Genomic DNA, 17,419 nt, shown 5'->3' with positions numbered 1-17,419 from the left:
ATTTAATTTCTATTAAAAAACTGTATTAGACCAGCTACACAGTAACATAGAATTAAAAAAAATAGGAGTACCTTACTCTTAAGTCTTTTAAGTCCATTCTTCTTACAAAAAATGTTGGATGAATAAAAACTCTTATATTATAATTAAACTCTTATATTATAATTAAAATTCAATTCGCTTTGATATATATATAAAATATACATCAAAGCGAATTGATACTTAAAAACCCTCTAATTGTTCAGAAACATTCATAAAATCATTCAATTTCTCTCCTGGACTATGTTTTTAACATTTATTCGCTTTCCGGACCAACATTTTTTTAGCATTGGAAGAATATATTTATTTAAACAAATTATATTTGTTTTCATTTGTTATAAAATATGATTACAGGTCGTGTACTTATTATGGAACAACAACGCTTCGTTTGTTTGGGGTAGAAATCATTTTTTAATTTGAATCAAATTATTTATCTGTGCACTCGTGTCATTGATGACATCTGTTATGTCACTTCTAATTACAGGATTAGATACTTCTTTTGCAGCACCTTCTTCCTTTTCTAAATTTTGTTTGTTCGAAATTTGAAGTTGTGATGAAATATAATGGTCTGATAAATGCTGTCGCAATTCAATATGGAGTCTGAAGCTCTCGCTGCATTCTGTACATCTGCAAATTAATAACGTTTATCAACCATAGGAAATAAAAACAATGTGCTAGAAATACTTATGAATGTACTCAAATTAATATATGTAATAAATACCTATGTTATTGTTTTCTAAAAATTCTATAAAAATTAAAAATGAATGTTTTACTGTATGAATGTTAATTTCTATTTAATTTATGTATGTCCTAATTAATTATCGAATCGAGCATTCGATCCATTCCTTTTTAATATTCGGCAAAAATAAAAAACCAAATATAGTTGCTATATTTGCCGATTCTATTATATATAATAATAATCATGGGTTTACTGTACTAAAGCAAAAACAGTTACACATTCAGTATAGAAAATTTACAATTAATAAATAAATAGATCAAGTAAACTTAACCGGATATTACCGAATATTTCAATGAGAAACCAAAAAATTATCATTAAATAATTAAACTCAATCCAATGATGTTGTAGTAAACAGATATGTTATTAACGCGCAAAAAGTGAAGACTAGAAAACGTCCTAATTGGGACGTTTGCCTTTAGTCGTTTTACGTTGTAATACGTTATAATACATCATAATTACGTAGTAATACGTTTTGCGTAATTAAAAAAACATCTAGTTATCCCTTTTACTTATTTTTTTTATCAAGCTATCTTTTTTACTTTTAACGAAATGTAAAAATAAACTAAAATAAACGGTCCCCGGCGCGGCACACTTTTTTCTGTTGTTTAGTATGGATATAACATATCTGTTTATTAGAGATCATTGACTCAATCGCACAACACGACTTCGTGCTTAAAATGTTATAAACATAATCATCACACATAATCCAAATGAACTGAATTTAGAAAGTATATAATAATAAATAGTAAACAACCTATTACTATTTACTAATGAGTACCTATTTATTGTATTCGTCAATTAAATATTAATTTATTAAACAATTTGAGGTTATCAATTCGTCGGTATTTTTTTCATGAAATCCTTTTCGAATGTATATAAACAAGCAAATCGATCCGTTTAAAGATACAATTCACATCCGAGATATTTTTTTCATGTTATGTGTGTGCTTTGCTGGCATTTGATTTGTGGTAACAAACTTAACTATTTGATAAGTAGTGGCGTCTCCAAATCACTTTCATAACAGTAAGTTTCTGACGGAACATCAGTTCATCAACAACAGAGGGGACCAGAAAATTAAGTGACGTAGCGAAATACTTACTGTATATATGGAAGGTAGAAGTTATAGAAACCGTCACAATTGGGAGACAGATTAAAAAGACGGGGACTGAAAATACCCTAAAATTTGTACAGTACTTCAGAATAAATAATATGCATCGACAATCTTCGGCAAGAATGGTATAGTAGATTACGAAATACAAAACATATTGAGAAAGGCAATTTGGTCTTAAAAATCACCAACAATTTTTACCTCAACGCTAACTGTATCGATGTATGGAGCATATCCATATATATTGCGTCAATTTGCTTTCAATTGTTGTTTATTTGGCTTTAGGAATAGACTACATATTAACGGATAAATTGCCTTAATGTTCAAAACGCCTATGAAATGAATATTTTAATGGTTAAAATTATTAAGTATTAAAACTTTTTATACAGATTTAAACTATAATTTATTAATAAATAAAGTATTTTTTATTTTATTTTAACGAACGATTACTATAATTAGAAAAAAAAATGATAGCACGATATAAATATATTTTTTATACCAAAGCACTTAGAAATACCTGTTAATTTTTTTTTAGCCTTGGATCATTAGTCAATCAATTCAATCTCTTTGTAAAATTTATAGTTCTGTAAAAAAAATTAACCAAAATATTAACAGTTCATCTCTTACTAGCGATCCACCCCGGTTTCGCAGGGTTGCAGAACTGATACTATAAAAATACTACAGATTTTTTTTTATTTACGACATTACATGTAGTGTAGTGTTTGTTAACTACGAGGGGTGATCCAAAAGCAATGATAAGAGGGTATTTCTAGACTTCATAAAAATCCAAAAAAAATTGTTTAGTTTCTTTATATACCCACTAGTTCAGGATAAAAAAATTATATAAATAGGTCATCATTCCTTGGAGATACAATCATTTGAATAGCGACGGTCGACAATAATTCATCTATGTGGAGAAAAACGAGATAAGAGCTGTCATAAAGTACCTTTGTTTGAAGAAAATGTCTACCAAAGACATACACTGCGACTTGGTGGAAACATAAGGGGAATCTGCTCCTCCATATTCCACAGTTTCGCGCTGGGCCAAAGAATTTAAGTTGGGCAGAACATCCACAGAAGATGAACATCGCGAAAGACGCCCATCCACGTCCCTCACTGAAGACAACGTCAAAAAGTCGAAGATATCGTATTGGCAGATCGAAGAGTGACCATCAGGCATGTAGCTGAGATCACATGGCTTTCATATGGCAGCATTCAAAGAATTTTGGCGAATGAATTGCATATGAACGAAGTGTCTGCGCGGTGGGTGCTGAGAATGTTAACCGACGAGCAGAAAAACAAACGAGTCGACTTTTGGCGAATCTCGAGAAGTTTCAATGTGATGAAGACATTTTTTTGTTACGTTTTGTGACTATGGAGGAGACCTGGATCCACCACTTTGATCCTGAAACCAAGCAACAGTCTATGACATGGAAGCGAGCCTCATCACCGACGCCGAAGATATTCAAAGTGTCGAGTCCAGCGGGGAAGGTTATGGCGTCTGTTTTTTGGGACGCTGAAGGAATTATTATGGTGGAGTACTTGGAAAAGGAGGCCACTATTACGGGCTCTTATTATGCAGACCAAATAAGAAAATTGCGGGAGACCATCAAACAAAAAATACGTGGCAAACTGCGAGCAGGTGTGTTGTTCCGTCAAGACAACGCTCCGTCTCACAAAGCCGCAGTTGCGATGACTGCCATCCAAGAATCCGGGTTCGAAATACTCGAACACCCACCCTATTCCCCAGATTTGGCCCCCAGTGACTTCTATCTCTTTCCTCGGCTCAAAGAACATCTGCGAGTCAAGAAATTTGAAGACAACAGCGAAGTTATGGCTGCAGTTGAAGAATTTTTGGAGAGTCAGAGTAGATTTTTTTTTTAAAGGAATTCTTGGTTAGAAAAATGATGTACCAAGTGTATTGACTTATTAGGAGACTATGTTGAAAAATATATTTTTTTAATAACATTATTCACATTGTTTAGTATCAATTATTATTACTTTTGGATCACCCCTCGTATATTATTCATGTTATATATAAAAACTTATTATATTGAACAAACTTACTTATAAATTTTCTCCCCTAAATGGGCCCGGCGATGCTTCACAAGATCATTGCTTTGTGTGAAGGCTCTTTCACACATATCGCATTTATATGGTTTTTCCCCAGTGTGTATACGATTATGTCGCTTTAGATGATCCTTACTTGAAAATCTGTAGATTAATAAAAATGGTTTTTAATTTTTTTTATGGTATAAGTTCGCGGACGAGTATATGGGCCAGCTGTTGGTAAGTGGTCACCATCACCCATAGACAATGACGCTGTAAGAAATATTAACTATTCCTTACATCGTCAATGCGCCACCAACCGTGGGAACTAAGTTGTTATGTCCCTTGTGCCTGCAGTTACACTGGCTCACTGACCCTTCAAACCAGAACACAACAATACCGAGCACTGTTGTTTGGCGGTAGAATAAGTGATGAGTGCGTGGTACCTACCCAGACGGGCTTGCACTAAGCCCTACCACCAAATGAATCATGATTTCTTTTATATAAATAACAATTCAATTTAAACTTCCAGAATTAAATTACAATATTTTACTTACTTCATTGAGCATGTTTCACACTGGTGAGGTTTGATTCCTAGGTGTCGTAACTTATGTTTTCCAAGGGAACTGCGCTTTGTAAATGTGGCACCACACTGATCACAGGTGTAAGACCTTTCTCCTGTGTGTGTTATGGAGTGCGACTTTAACTCACCTGAAAATAATATTAACTACTGTCATGATTTTTTAAATATACTTAAATATATTTGAAATTTTTGAAAAAGTTTTTATTTGAAATAACATTTATTAGTATAATTATTAATTCGGTTATCGACACCATATTGTGGGACTCCCGTTACTTCCTACCGTGGCGTGGCGCCTAGTACTGCCTGGCACGAGAAAAACAAAGATTTCGAACGGGCAGCGGAGAAGTAATTAAATTGGTGGATGGGCGGTAAAAGGATATTATTATATACAATAAGCGGATAAATAATATATGTATCTTATGGAAGATCAATATAGTGACATAAATTAATGTTGTGTTAGTAGTTTTATTGCACTACTATTGAATCTTTTATAAACATACATTAAATTAATTTAATTTAACAAAATTCAACACATTGAATTACAAAAGCAACTTCATACATGTTTATATGTATATGCAATGCTACTCTGAAAGAACTTTAAACTGTGTGTGTGAGTAAATTTTGAGTTTCTGTGCACAGGATATACAGATGTATATTTAAAGTAAATTATAACTAAATTATTTCATTGAAACAGTCTTTTGTCAATATGTCACATATTATAATTTTGTAATGTGAAATATCATAAGAAAAATACCAAAGTTTCATTATAATGCACCAAGAAATAAAGGACTGCATATAACACATTTACATATACACTCAATAGATAGTGCTAGATATTGAATTAATAAAGTAAAAAGTAAAGTAACAGCCTGTAAATTTCCCACTGCTGGGATAAGGCTTACTCTTCCATTAAGGAGATGGTTTGGAACATATTCCACCATGATGTTCCAATGCAGGTTGATGGAATGCACATGTGATAGAATTTCGACTAAATTAGACATATGCAGGTTTTTTCATGATGTTATCTTTCACCACAGGGCACCAGATGAATTATAAACACAAAATAAGCACATATATATAGTGGTGCTTGCCTTGGTTTGAACCCGCAATCATTGGTTAAGATGCACACTTTCTAACCACTGGGCCATCTCAGGTCATTGAATTAATAATTTTCTAAATTACACTAACCTTTACTTACAAATTTCCTCGGACATAATGTGCATTCAAACTGCTTTAATCCCAAATGTCTTCTTACATGCTGGTCTAAATTTGCACTGGAATCAAATTCCTTCCCACAAGTCGGACACAGGAATTTATCTTTCTTATGAACTTTTATATGAGTTGTCAATGTTGACAAATGAGCAAATGACTTCGGACACATTGGGCATGTGTGGGGCTTGATGCCATTGTGCTTGTTCATATGACCTTTTAAAATTTCTTCACTATGAAAGGATCTCGAACAAAGAGAACATTTGTGAAAATTACTTCTACTGTGCATAACCTCATGTCGTTTTAAATGACTAATTTTTTTAAATATCTTCCCACATTGTGAACATGATATCACTCTACCTTTCTCGGTATGTTTCCTCATATGAGCTGAAAGGGAATTGGTAGATTTAAACTTTGATGGGCAAATCTGACATGGAAATCCATTTTCTAAATTTTGACTATCATTCGTTATTGCATTGTCATTCAATGGACGAACTGTTTCTATTTCCTCGTGACTTTTTGAGTCAATGCTTTCATCACAATTATAATTATCATGAACATTATGTTTCTTGATATGATGTTGAAGTCTAGATAACTTTCTAAATGTTTTATTACAATTTGCACATTTATATTTTTCTTTTTTTTCCTTTTCGTGAAATTTGTTAAGATTCTGTGATGCACTTGTGTCTATGTGTAAGTCCAAATTTTTATTTTCATCTAGTATTTGATTATCTTCATTACTCATTTCAATCTTTGGTTCAAAGATGTAGTAATCAACATCCATGTCATGTTCTCCTTTTATTTCAACTGTTTTACATTTATTCACATCAATATTGTCATAGCAATTTATATTTGGAATATTTTTTCTTAATTTTGTATCTACTTTCTCTGCAATTTCACGAAAATGATAGAAACTCATAAGGCAATTGTAGCAACAGCCACACATCTTTTTTGGAAGACAATCTCCTTTTTTTATCTGAAAATTATATATAAAATAAAATGTATATTTCACATCAATGACATACTATTTTAATGATAATAATAATAGTAACTTTTACATATTATTTGAATGTAGATTGTTGAAAATAGACACTTTGTTTTCGCAAAATTGTGCAGCTAAATTCTAAACCCAACCCGAAAGTAGTACGAACAGGAGCATAAATATTCATGTCTTTTAAATATAGTATATTTAGATCTGTATGCAAATAATATATCAAGCAAGCTACTCACATTTAACCTGGTACATGATATTAAAATATCCGCCAAGTTGGTAGAATTTAAAGTTTCCATGTATATATCAAATGTTGTTTCTTCGTTCAAACAAGTACGACAACAGTTTTCATATGACTTTAAGCTTTTATCAGCTGCCATTGCGATAGTAATTTGTTCAATAATGTATCCTTTACTGACATCAATAAAAATGTAATAAATAGTTACAACATTCTGGGAATTAAGCCTTTATAGAAACAAGGAATTATCAGATTTTATCGTCTGTATCATAACTCCGAACTCTGGATTCTTCAACGTGAATTCAGAAAACCAGATCCGGGCTCTGTAGTCTGTTTTAAACTTAACTTGTGTTGTGCTTAGTGCTTACTCCTTGATATACAATAAATATGAAGCGAGACTTGAGTCAAACTGACGGTGACAACTGACAGCTGACGGAACCTACAGCCAGCCAGGGCACCGGCGTCGTTATACCTGTGACGCTTCAAGTGTCGCCATCGTCGTATTTATCCCTGAATAGTCAAAGTAAAATATTTTTGTAGCATTGGAATTTAAAATTCGTTTTATTAGAATTTATATGTTATGGGTGCATGCTATTATAGACTAGACTAGGTGTAATGAGTTTTTATTTACATTTTGAATTATATCTAGACTAGTAGTCGCTCGCGGCTTCGCTCACGTTTAAGGATGTTGGCTATAATGAGTCAGTCAAAAAAGTAGCCTCCTTTCTTGGAGCAAACTTGTGCTAAGTTTGCTTCATTCCAAATTTCATCAAATTTGGTTCAGCGGTTTGGTCGTGAAAGAGCGACAGACAGACAGAGTTAGTTACGTTTACATTTATAATTTTAAAATATCGATAATGTATATATATATATAACATTCTTGTTATATGGTCTTTAAAATTTGTATATAATTTCAAAGATCATGTTAATCTCTAAACCATAAAAATATCTCAACCCAAACCTAAACAACGGGAAATATTAAATTGGCATCAAATAATACTTGATGCTAGTGGCCCTACATTTATTTAGATAGCTTTTATGTATTTATACTCATATAATTCCTCACGAGAGATGTGGAATTAGTATGCTATTAATTGGATACAATTTTGCAAGAATTAATTCTGGGCTATCTGTGAATTCGTTTTGGGAAAAAAAGCATTACACGGGACTAGTACATATATCTTTTCAGTGCCAATAACTAGAGTACTTGAAGGTATAGCCTATTCCAATCAAATGGAGAATGCGGAGATGATACCCGCTAAGGACACCTAAGATTTAGCGGACTCTCTTAGGATTGTGGCGTTTCGGTTTGAATGAGTGAGCCAGAGTTACTGCAGGCGCCAAGAATATAACATGTCAGTTTCCAAGTTGGCAGGCTGGCAAATTGGCAAATTGCATTGGCGATGTAAAGAATAGTTACCTATTATGTCTTTCATTATCCATGTCAAATATTCTTATTCATCCAGCCACCTATTACCTATTCCTACCACGAAAGGACAAAATATCCAACATTATCTATTCGCGAAAAAAAATTAAGTTTGGAACTTCGACGAAGCTTTTGAAATAAAATTAAAGAGGATATAAGTAATTAAAACGAATAGTGTTGTGTAATAAATAAAAATATCGATCAAAAACTGATAATAGTGCACAAAATATTTGAGCCATTTACAATACGTAAATCTTAGCTTTGCTTGTATTCCCACTTCTATTGAAATAGACTAATAAGATTGTACATTTTATCTAACCCAATAAAATTTCGTTAGCGTTTGGTTTTTGCCATTCGCGATGATTCTTACTATAATAATTATGCTTCTTGATTTATTCAAAATTAGTTAGCAAAATATTTTTTTGAAATAGACTTATACACAGAAATATATACTTATTATACATAGACATTGCTTTATTATATAATTGTAAAGACTTTGCTATTCATTCCGCAATCCACATAAGAGTAATACAAAAAGCTTATGTAAGCCATCGCAGAGATGATAAATTTATTAAATCATCTGTGAAATACACAAATAACTGCAGCTGCACTAGCAAAGAAAGCTAAAAATCAAGTTGGATTTTTAGTGTTTCCAAAATAAACCAACACGATTAAGTTACTTTAATTTATTTATTTCAAAAACATCTCAATATCAGGTTAACATATTTTTAACTTTTTCATTTAGTTTATTTTATACAGTCTATCTGTGCCGTCAATTTCCTCGTAACGTTACTAGTGATATCGTTATTCGTAATAGATACATTACATGAGTATTTTTAAATAAATGTCTTGAAGTCGTTTTTTCTGCAGTCTGTAATCGGTATGCGGTTAGAAAAAGTGTCATAGAAGTGGCGGGATAACAATTTTTTTTTTTCTACATAAGAAGTAAGTATATTTTTTACTATTATTATTGCATTAACAGTATGTATAATATAATATTTCTAAACAAAAAATAAATGAGTACTTTTAAATTATGGCGCTATTAATAATTTAGTAGCAAATAACCTGTGTTTGACATTTTTGCGTATTATTTAAAGTGTTACAACGCAATTTTTGAATTAATATTGTAGTATCGTATTTTATTTAGTTACATTACATAATGATTTCCATTATAAAAAAATAATAATACTCATATATGTTAAAAAAGGCTATTATTTAAGTCGTGTTTAATTTTTTTGTCTTATTATAAACCAAAAATATCGTAATTATTGACAAGTACCCTCTCAGATTAAATATTTTTTTGGCATTAAAAAGGACCAATAAACTAATAGTGTTCTGTTAATTGTTATTTAAAAAAAAATCTACAATTAAAAAATAATATAAATACCTGTTAAATAATGACAATGCATAAAATGAATTAAAATTTAGAAACTTTTGCATTCTTATGATATTTTGATTAACGAATTTACTTTTTTAATTTTGGAACATTTACATATTAACTATAAAAAGTTATTGACTTGTATGAGTTTGTTTTTTATTAAATGAATTGATGTTTTTCTATGTACATTTTATATTTTGAAGTTTAATAAATTATTAAGTACATTTTATCAATTACAATAAATGCTAACAAGTTTCATAATTAAATTGATACTTAATAGTAAACTTGTACTATATTAATACTTTATACCATCAAACCGTAGTTGTGCAACACGTGGAGTACTGACCCTTGTCCTTACAATGAGCATATTATTCAGCAGTTGCAGACCATAGGTTTCTTTAAAATGAATCTTTTGAACTTAATTATTGATTAAACAATAATATACTTGTACTTATCACAAGCTATGACCTTATATCATAATACATCATGTTTATGTAACTTTATTTATACTCACAATAAATTTTAATGTATTACTCAGCAGTTTATACTTGTTTTTTTTTTTAAATACTAATTAAGTATAAAATTGCAATGAGAATTTAGGGTTGGCAAATCTGTATTAATAAAGTTCTGATTTTATTTAGAACATACCTAATAGATTTTTGAACAAACAAAATAAACTCAAGTGCATACAAACTAAGTAAATTACAAATGTTTACCGAATCCTAGATTACAATAAGTACTACACTGTAAGATAAAGCATATTCTCCATATGTATTATATTAAAACAAAATTATAAAAATAGCTTAAGTAAAAAATAGTTAATAATTCTTAATCTAAATCAATTTTTGGTTATAGTCAATTCAGGATTCATTTTCAATAAGATTGTGTCTGTCAGAGCCTAATATTAATCCTTTCTGCATCATTTCGTATACAGTGTGTACAATATTGAGGCAGCCTATATAAATAGCTGAAAGATAAATAATTTTCAATTTAAAAAAAAATGTAAAAAAGGTTTCATATCTATGAATAACGACATAGTTATTTGTTGGATATTTAATTTATAACTTATTAACTAATTTGAACCGAGGTCCATCCAACAGAATTCAATGGTTAGAATGTGTGCATCTTAACCAACAATTGCAAGTTCAATCTCAGGTATTCACCTTTGATTATTATCTCATGTGTAGGAATGCACATGTGTAATTACCAACACATATTGGAGCAGTACGGTGGAATTAGGTTGAATATATTTACTTCAAAGGAATTTTACATACATTAACAGACTGTTATTTTACTTAAAAAATATTATTAGCTTGAATATCTTCAAATAATGTGAGTTTATTTGTAGCCGAACTACTCTTATTGGTTTAAATAAAACTAGTTATAACGGATTTTAATCGCGTATATTAATTATTTTGGACATCCCGACGTTTCGAGCACTTTACAGCGTTCGTGGTCACGGGTAGACTGTGTTGTCGGGATGTCCAAAATAATTAATATACGCGATTAAAATCCGTTATTACTATTATTTTATTTAAATGTGTAATAATCGCGAAAATTTAAGACTATACTCTTATTGGGCTGGACCAATTTTGATGATTTTTTGATTGATTTTTAAATTGGACCCAATAGGTGGCGCTGCGATCGGGTTTCAAAATATTTATTACACTAGACATACATACGTTACGATTGATAATTAAGGAATAATAGATATAAATTTTAATAGACTTACTTGATAGAACTAAAGTAGGAATGGCTAGGGCCCAATAATATTGGATGAGTTCCAAGAGTGCGCTTAATATTATAAGCATTGTTAGCATAGTACTATAACCAAAATAAGCGAGGACGAAACCGGATTTGTTCTGAAAAAAAAAAAAATATAATTTACACATTCATTTTTAAAGCTGATTAGAAGATTACACATGCTTATGTATTAAATATTAACAATACCTATCATTTTTATCATTACACTGGCTCACTTAGTCTCAAACCGAAACAACAATACTATCGCTGTTTGGCGGAAGAAATTCTATTAATAAATTTAATGTATTACAAATAAATTGTGTTTGTGTGTTTTCAATATTAATAATAGAACATTTTTTGCATTTCAAAATTCTTTATAAAATTAATTCCTACTTAAAATTACGAGACATTTTTTTGTAATGTCTCAAAATATGGACATCGTCTTATAATGGGAGTTGTAACGGGGATTGAAAAACACCTCCCTACAATCTTTAGCCCCTCTCCAGCTACGGAATTCTAAAAGTACCCCGACATTTGTTTATATATGGATTTTTTTAGACAACGGCGCTTTAATAAATATTGACCATTTCTTATATCACCAATGCGCCACCAAATTTGGGAACTAAGATGTTATGTGCCTTGTGCCTGTAGTTACTATCTCACTAAGAGCTTCAAACTGGATCACAATAATAGTGGGTAAAACCTACCCAGAGTTGCACAAATATAAATACATAATACATATTTATGGCAAAAAACATGTAAAAAGTACAGTACAATGTAATGAGAAGATTAATTTTACCTTTTGTATTCCAATAAGCAGAAGAACGGAGAAGATCATAGCCAACAAGAATATGACGCCTGCGATTCCAGCAACCAAGTCAATCACATCACTATCGATGTCCATATCCAATACATGTTGCAAATTATTAGTTAATCGAAACTTCGTCTGATTATATTCTTCTAATATTATAACGTATAGGGCCAGACTAAAACCTATAAAACATAGTATCTGGAACAAATTAAGAGGCTTTTCTTAATGTTTTATCATTTATTATCTACAGTTTCTGATTTCTTTGCCAGTTCTTAGCAGTAGTATCGACGTCAACGATTTAAGGATCTTGTAAGTTTTAGAAGCCTATTTAAATTATAAATCAATGATTCTATAATTCAGATGGCCCAGTGGTTAGAACGCGTACATTTTAACCGATGATTGCGGGTTGAAACCCAGGCAAGCACCACTCAATATTCATGTGCATAATTTGTGTTTATGATTCATCTTGTACTCGGCGGTGATGGAAAACATCGTGAGGAAATCTGCATGTGTCTAGTTTCATAGAAATTCTGCCACATGTGTATTTTACCAACGCGCATAGAAATAGCGTGGAGGAATATGTTCCAATTCTTCTCTTGGAAGGAGGCTTTAGCCCAGCAGTGGGACATTTACAGGTTGCTACTGATTTTATAATCAAAATATGTATATCAAATAAATAAATAGGTACTTACAAAGGTGATAATTCCAATTAACATAACTTTCAATTTAATGTTCGCGTAGACTGCAGAATTTTGTTCGCACATTTTAAATTCCTTTCTATAAAATAATGAGGCACTCAAACTAAACCACAATAATCAATTAAAATCGTATTAATAATGATCGGAAATAATTATGACACATGAATTGTGATCGTTAGAACAAAAATGTGTTAAACATTATGTATACCAGTAAAGCTATTCTGACCCATTTGTTGCTCATATTATTTAAATTCTATAAGTTCTAGCTAAACCCCTACTTCGTGTGGAATCCAGTTTGTGACGAATTTCTTTTAAGAATTTGAATAGTTTTAACCGATGAACCTAGGGTTCATTAGGTACATAGGGTATAGAGTTCTTACATTACCTTACCAAAAATGTAACAGAACAGAGTTACTTTCCTATTTATAAAATTAGTATATATTAATTGTATAAAATGGATTATATAAATTTCTGACATAAAATTATTATTTTCTACGCTAACTTTTGATTTAATTTTTACAGAATAGCTCTACTAGTATTTATTATCTTGAGCAAAACAAAAATATTGAAAAATTGATATTTTCTTGTCTTATCAACAATATTTTTATTTTCCTCACTTGTTTCGTTAATCTGCCAATGAATATTATTTATAACGTAACTGTTAAATCATTTAATGTATCGATAAAACTGAACAAATTTACACATACGACCTTTTGTACTAACAGCACAATTTTGATATAATTAAAAACAATTATTGTAACAACAGCACTGCAGAAAGTAATAATTTTTGATTAATATAATTAATACAATGTCGTCCATAAGTTTGATAATTATTAATTAAGAGTTTAACAAAATAGTTGGCGTACACTTAACGGTTTGATTTCGAACTGAGCGTAAATTGTTATTTGAAATAGAACATAAGTGCTATGCTGAGTAGGTTCCAGCCATTAAAATTCACAGGGACGTATTTAAAAAGAAAAAATAATTAATTTTATCTGAAAAAGCCATGGTAAGGCTAACGAAATAATACTTAAATTTGTTCTATATTTATATTTTATTTCTATTGTTTCTATATATACATAGAAAAAAGTCGACTAATATTACAAATACATTCGGGGTAAGAAAAGGTTCGTTACCTTAAGATCTATTTTCGTGTGCTCAGTATAAGCTATAATGTGCTTTACCGATTAAGAATGACACATTTGATGTTTACATTCAAAAGGTACTAAGAGTTTAAGACTTGATAAAGGAATGAATTTGAAAACTGACGAAGGTTTTCTTACTCTGACTGTCCACTAGGCCTGGTTAAGCTAGCCATGCAATTTTAATTTGCCTAATGAATCTGAAAATCTTTTGACTTACGAAATTTTACGTACAAGATTCCGAAAACACTTTTGTTGACGTTTAAAACCTCATCTTTATAGAAACAGTAAATAAATAAGTCGTAGAAACCGGACCTGTTGTATTTACAAGCACATCATCAAAAAAAAACCTGAGTGCGAACTTCTTTTCGTCTGTTATCGGACCCTTAGCTAGAAATGATATTATTATTTATAGTTCCTACGAACTGTTAATAGTATTGTTATTACTATGAAACTTAAAGGGCTTTTGTAAGATTATTATTATAAACTTTCAAAGGACTACCATTTAGGACAAAATATTAGTTTAGCTTAAAACGTAAGTGCGGTCATGACTTAGTTAATATATTATATGTTGTGTAGGTATAATTATGAGTTAGTTTAGTTGGTATATAATTCATCTAGCTAGCTGTCGAAAATTTTGAAGAACTCATAATAAAACGTGTATGCGTTTAATTTTATAATATAATCAAATATTTACAATGTTTAGAGAATTATTACAAAACCACATTGTGCTTATATGTTTGTATGTTAGAGAGAGGGGTTATTTAGTTAAGTAGCTTATATGTTAAGTCACTATATCTATTTCAAATTTCATCCAAATGCGTGGTCAGCCTAATTTCTATGTTCGTAGTATTAGAAAGATAGTTTATATTATGTTTTCGTTATTTATTTTTTAAATTTATTTAGTCTTCAAATGACTCTGCTATGCATGTATTTAATGTAATGTTGTCTTAAATGTTCACGATTACACATTGAAATAAAACTAGCCACTTTACAGCTTTCGTGGTCACGGGTAGACTCTCCCCAGTGACCAAGAACGCTGTAAAGTGCTCGAAACGTCGGGATGTTAAAAATAATTAATATAGGCGATTCAAATCCGTTATAGCTAGTTTTATTTCAATGTATTTAAGGTAATTTTTAATTTTATTTTTCCATTAGGGGTTGGACTAATTATCCTTAACATAGGTTATGTATATAACCCATAAAGGATAATAGGTCTCACTCTTCGTATTGTATACAAATATTACACGAAATGTAAGATTGCTGCTATTGCTGGATTAAGGATAAGGATTAACGGTCTTCACTATTAAAAAGTGAAAAGTAGAAAGTAGAAAAATGAAAGAACAAAAACAAAAGATTGAAAGAAAAACATGAGTCAAGGAATTAAGTGTTATTTTGCTTACAAACCACTTCGTTTATTTGTAACGTGAGCAGTTTTAATAACGGATACAGTTACAAATAATAATGTTAAACAAAAATAGTTTGCGAGGGGCGAGTAATAAAAGATCGCGGATGCGTTGTATCAATCTGATCTCACAATCACGCTGATCCGTCCCGAAGACGATTAAAATTCATAGAGTCACTTCTAACAGTTTTGTAACAGGAATGTTAAGTCTATCATATAAACAAATCAGTTTCTTCTCACTAGTTACTGAATTTTTGTCTTAATTATTTTTATTTAAATTACTTGAAAAAAAGATTTAATAATTCATTTGGTTCTTTTTTGTGTCTACTGTCATTATACTTCTGAAAGCCTTTCGTGTTTTCTCATGTATTCGCAAATCCATAGTCAATGTCACAAATTAGTCAACAAATCTTATGACTAATGATATCGCGTCAATTTGCTTTCAAATGCTCTTTATTTGTCTTTTTTCCTGTTATGGTTGGAATAGAGTATAAAATATGTAATCAAACGAACTAGTTGATCTCGCCCGATTATACTAAAGTAGGTATAGACAGATTGCCTAGTCTCAATACTTTTTAGTGTCTTCAACTTTTTTTCTCGGAAAACAGGAATATTTGTTATTATTTTGATAAAAATGATTACTGTGTCAAATAATTTGACCTCGAGTTATCATGCAGCATATGTACATAATTAACGTTAATGTAAGATGCATTATTATATAATTAAGAAGTTACTAAACGAATTTTGATAAAAAATACCAATGTATGTTTGTTCAAATGTCTATTTATAAATATAACGCATAAATCGTCGAAACCTGTTATGTCATTATTAAGACACATTGATGTTAGTTTAATTAACAAAAATATTATAGATTTATAACCAAAAACAATATAAATAAAATCACTCGGGTGTTCCCTACGGCCTAACTTTGATAAAATCATGACTCAATAAATAGGAAAACCTTCAATAACCAAATGAGTTTTTAGGCGGCTAAAATAACTCGTTTTTTTGTAACGAGAAATTATATGCTATAATGCAGTCATAGGCAAATAAGTATAATAATGACCTTATTTTAAAATATAACCTGTGAATGTGTAAAATTAATAAATATTAAATTGAAAGGCGAAATAAAAAAAATGTTACTTGATGAAGTGGTCACCATCGCCTATAGACATTAACACTTATTAATATTAATCATCTGTTACTTTGTTGGTGAGATGGCCCAGTGGTTAGAACGCGCATCTTAACCGATGATTGTGGCTTTAAACCCAGGGGAGCACCACTATATATATGTGTGCTTAATTTGTGTTTATAATTCATCTCGTGCTCGGCTGTGAAGGAAAACATCGTGAGGATGTGTCTAATTTCATCGAAATTCTGCCGCATGTGCATTTCACCAAACCGCATTGGAACAGCGTTGTGGAATATGTTCCAAACCCTCTCCTTAATGGAAGAGGAGGCCTTATCTCAGCAGTGGGAAATTTACAGCCTTACTTTACTTTTTTTAATGCGCCACCAACCTTGGGAACTAAGATTTTTGGTCCATATAGTTACAATGACTTACTCACCTTTCAAACCGGAACACAACAATGCCGAGCCGCTTGGCGACAGAATCGCTGATAAGTGGATGGTACCCAACCAGGCGGACTTGCACAAAGTCCTACTATCAAGAAACTGTTGATCCCTTTATCATAAACTGATATGCCAGCCTTACGCTTACGCCTTTCTGCAATGTTGTGACGTTAATCATAATACTAGGCAAGTAGTTAATACCAAACAATACCCACTGACTTATTTATTTTATCCGATACGATTCGATCTCCACTTATTGTAAGTTGTCGACATAAATTAATTTAGAAAGTA

The 17,419-nt window shown here is 30.9% G+C and overlaps 3 protein-coding genes across 4 annotated transcripts in view; 1 reads left to right on the top strand and 2 right to left on the bottom strand.

Annotated features, from left to right (window-relative positions):
- Positions 1 to 394: 394 nt before the first annotated feature.
- Positions 395 to 7,389, bottom strand: LOC124535782 (zinc finger protein 675-like). 2 transcript variants are annotated; one of them, XR_006966833.1, is made up of 6 exons: positions 6,955 to 7,389; positions 5,704 to 6,700; positions 4,490 to 4,643; positions 3,951 to 4,097; positions 2,831 to 3,288; positions 553 to 663 (listed from the first exon to the last, which is right to left on the bottom strand). XR_006966833.1 is itself a non-coding variant. In XM_047112115.1 (5 exons), exons 1-5 carry the CDS (start codon positions 7,093 to 7,095, stop codon positions 441 to 443), a joined length of 1,662 nt encoding a protein of 553 aa, XP_046968071.1. In that variant the 5' UTR covers positions 7,096 to 7,389; the 3' UTR covers positions 395 to 440. The 2 variants fall into 2 exon arrangements, 1 of the variants encoding a protein (XP_046968071.1); XM_047112115.1 differs by lacking the exon at positions 2,831 to 3,288 and having other exon boundaries at positions 395 to 663.
- A 1,847-nt stretch (positions 7,390 to 9,236) lies between these two features.
- Positions 9,237 to 17,419, top strand: part of LOC124535507 (pyruvate carboxylase, mitochondrial) — a 52,069-nt gene continuing 43,886 nt past the window's right edge. Inside the window, exon 1 of the mRNA XM_047111713.1 lies at positions 9,237 to 9,324. The gene's annotated coding sequence lies outside the window, so the exon portion shown is untranslated. The remainder of the gene's footprint in view (positions 9,325 to 17,419) is intronic.
- LOC124535508 lies at positions 10,247 to 13,107 on the bottom strand. The gene is made up of 4 exons (XM_047111716.1): positions 13,004 to 13,107; positions 12,300 to 12,509; positions 11,490 to 11,619; positions 10,247 to 10,724 (listed from the first exon to the last, which is right to left on the bottom strand). Exons 1-4 carry the CDS (start codon positions 13,073 to 13,075, stop codon positions 10,618 to 10,620), a joined length of 519 nt encoding a protein of 172 aa, XP_046967672.1. The 5' UTR covers positions 13,076 to 13,107; the 3' UTR covers positions 10,247 to 10,617.

Source organism: Vanessa cardui, chromosome 15 (assembly GCF_905220365.1).
Source record: "Vanessa cardui chromosome 15, ilVanCard2.1, whole genome shotgun sequence".
NCBI lineage: Eukaryota > Metazoa > Arthropoda > Insecta > Lepidoptera > Nymphalidae > Vanessa > Vanessa cardui.
This window is presented reverse-complemented; position numbering and strand designations above follow the sequence as displayed.

Coding starts and splice junctions, on each gene's coding strand:
- LOC124535782 (XM_047112115.1), bottom strand. CDS start 7,095: ATGGCAGCTGATAAAAGCTTAAAGTCATATGAAAACTGTTGTCGTACT. Junction 4,098..4,489: donor TGTGAAACATGCTCAATGAA/GTAAGTAAAATA, acceptor ATTAATCTACAG/ATTTTCAAGTAAGGATCATC. Junction 664..3,950: donor TTAGGGGAGAAAATTTATAA/GTAAGTTTGTTC, acceptor ATTAATTTGCAG/ATGTACAGAATGCAGCGAGA.
- LOC124535508 (XM_047111716.1), bottom strand. CDS start 13,075: ATGTGCGAACAAAATTCTGCAGTCTACGCGAACATTAAATTGAAAGTT. Junction 12,510..13,003: donor TAATTGGAATTATCACCTTT/GTAAGTACCTAT, acceptor AATTTGTTCCAG/ATACTATGTTTTATAGGTTT. Junction 10,725..11,489: donor TCCTACTTTAGTTCTATCAA/GTAAGTCTATTA, acceptor TTTATCTTTCAG/CTATTTATATAGGCTGCCTC.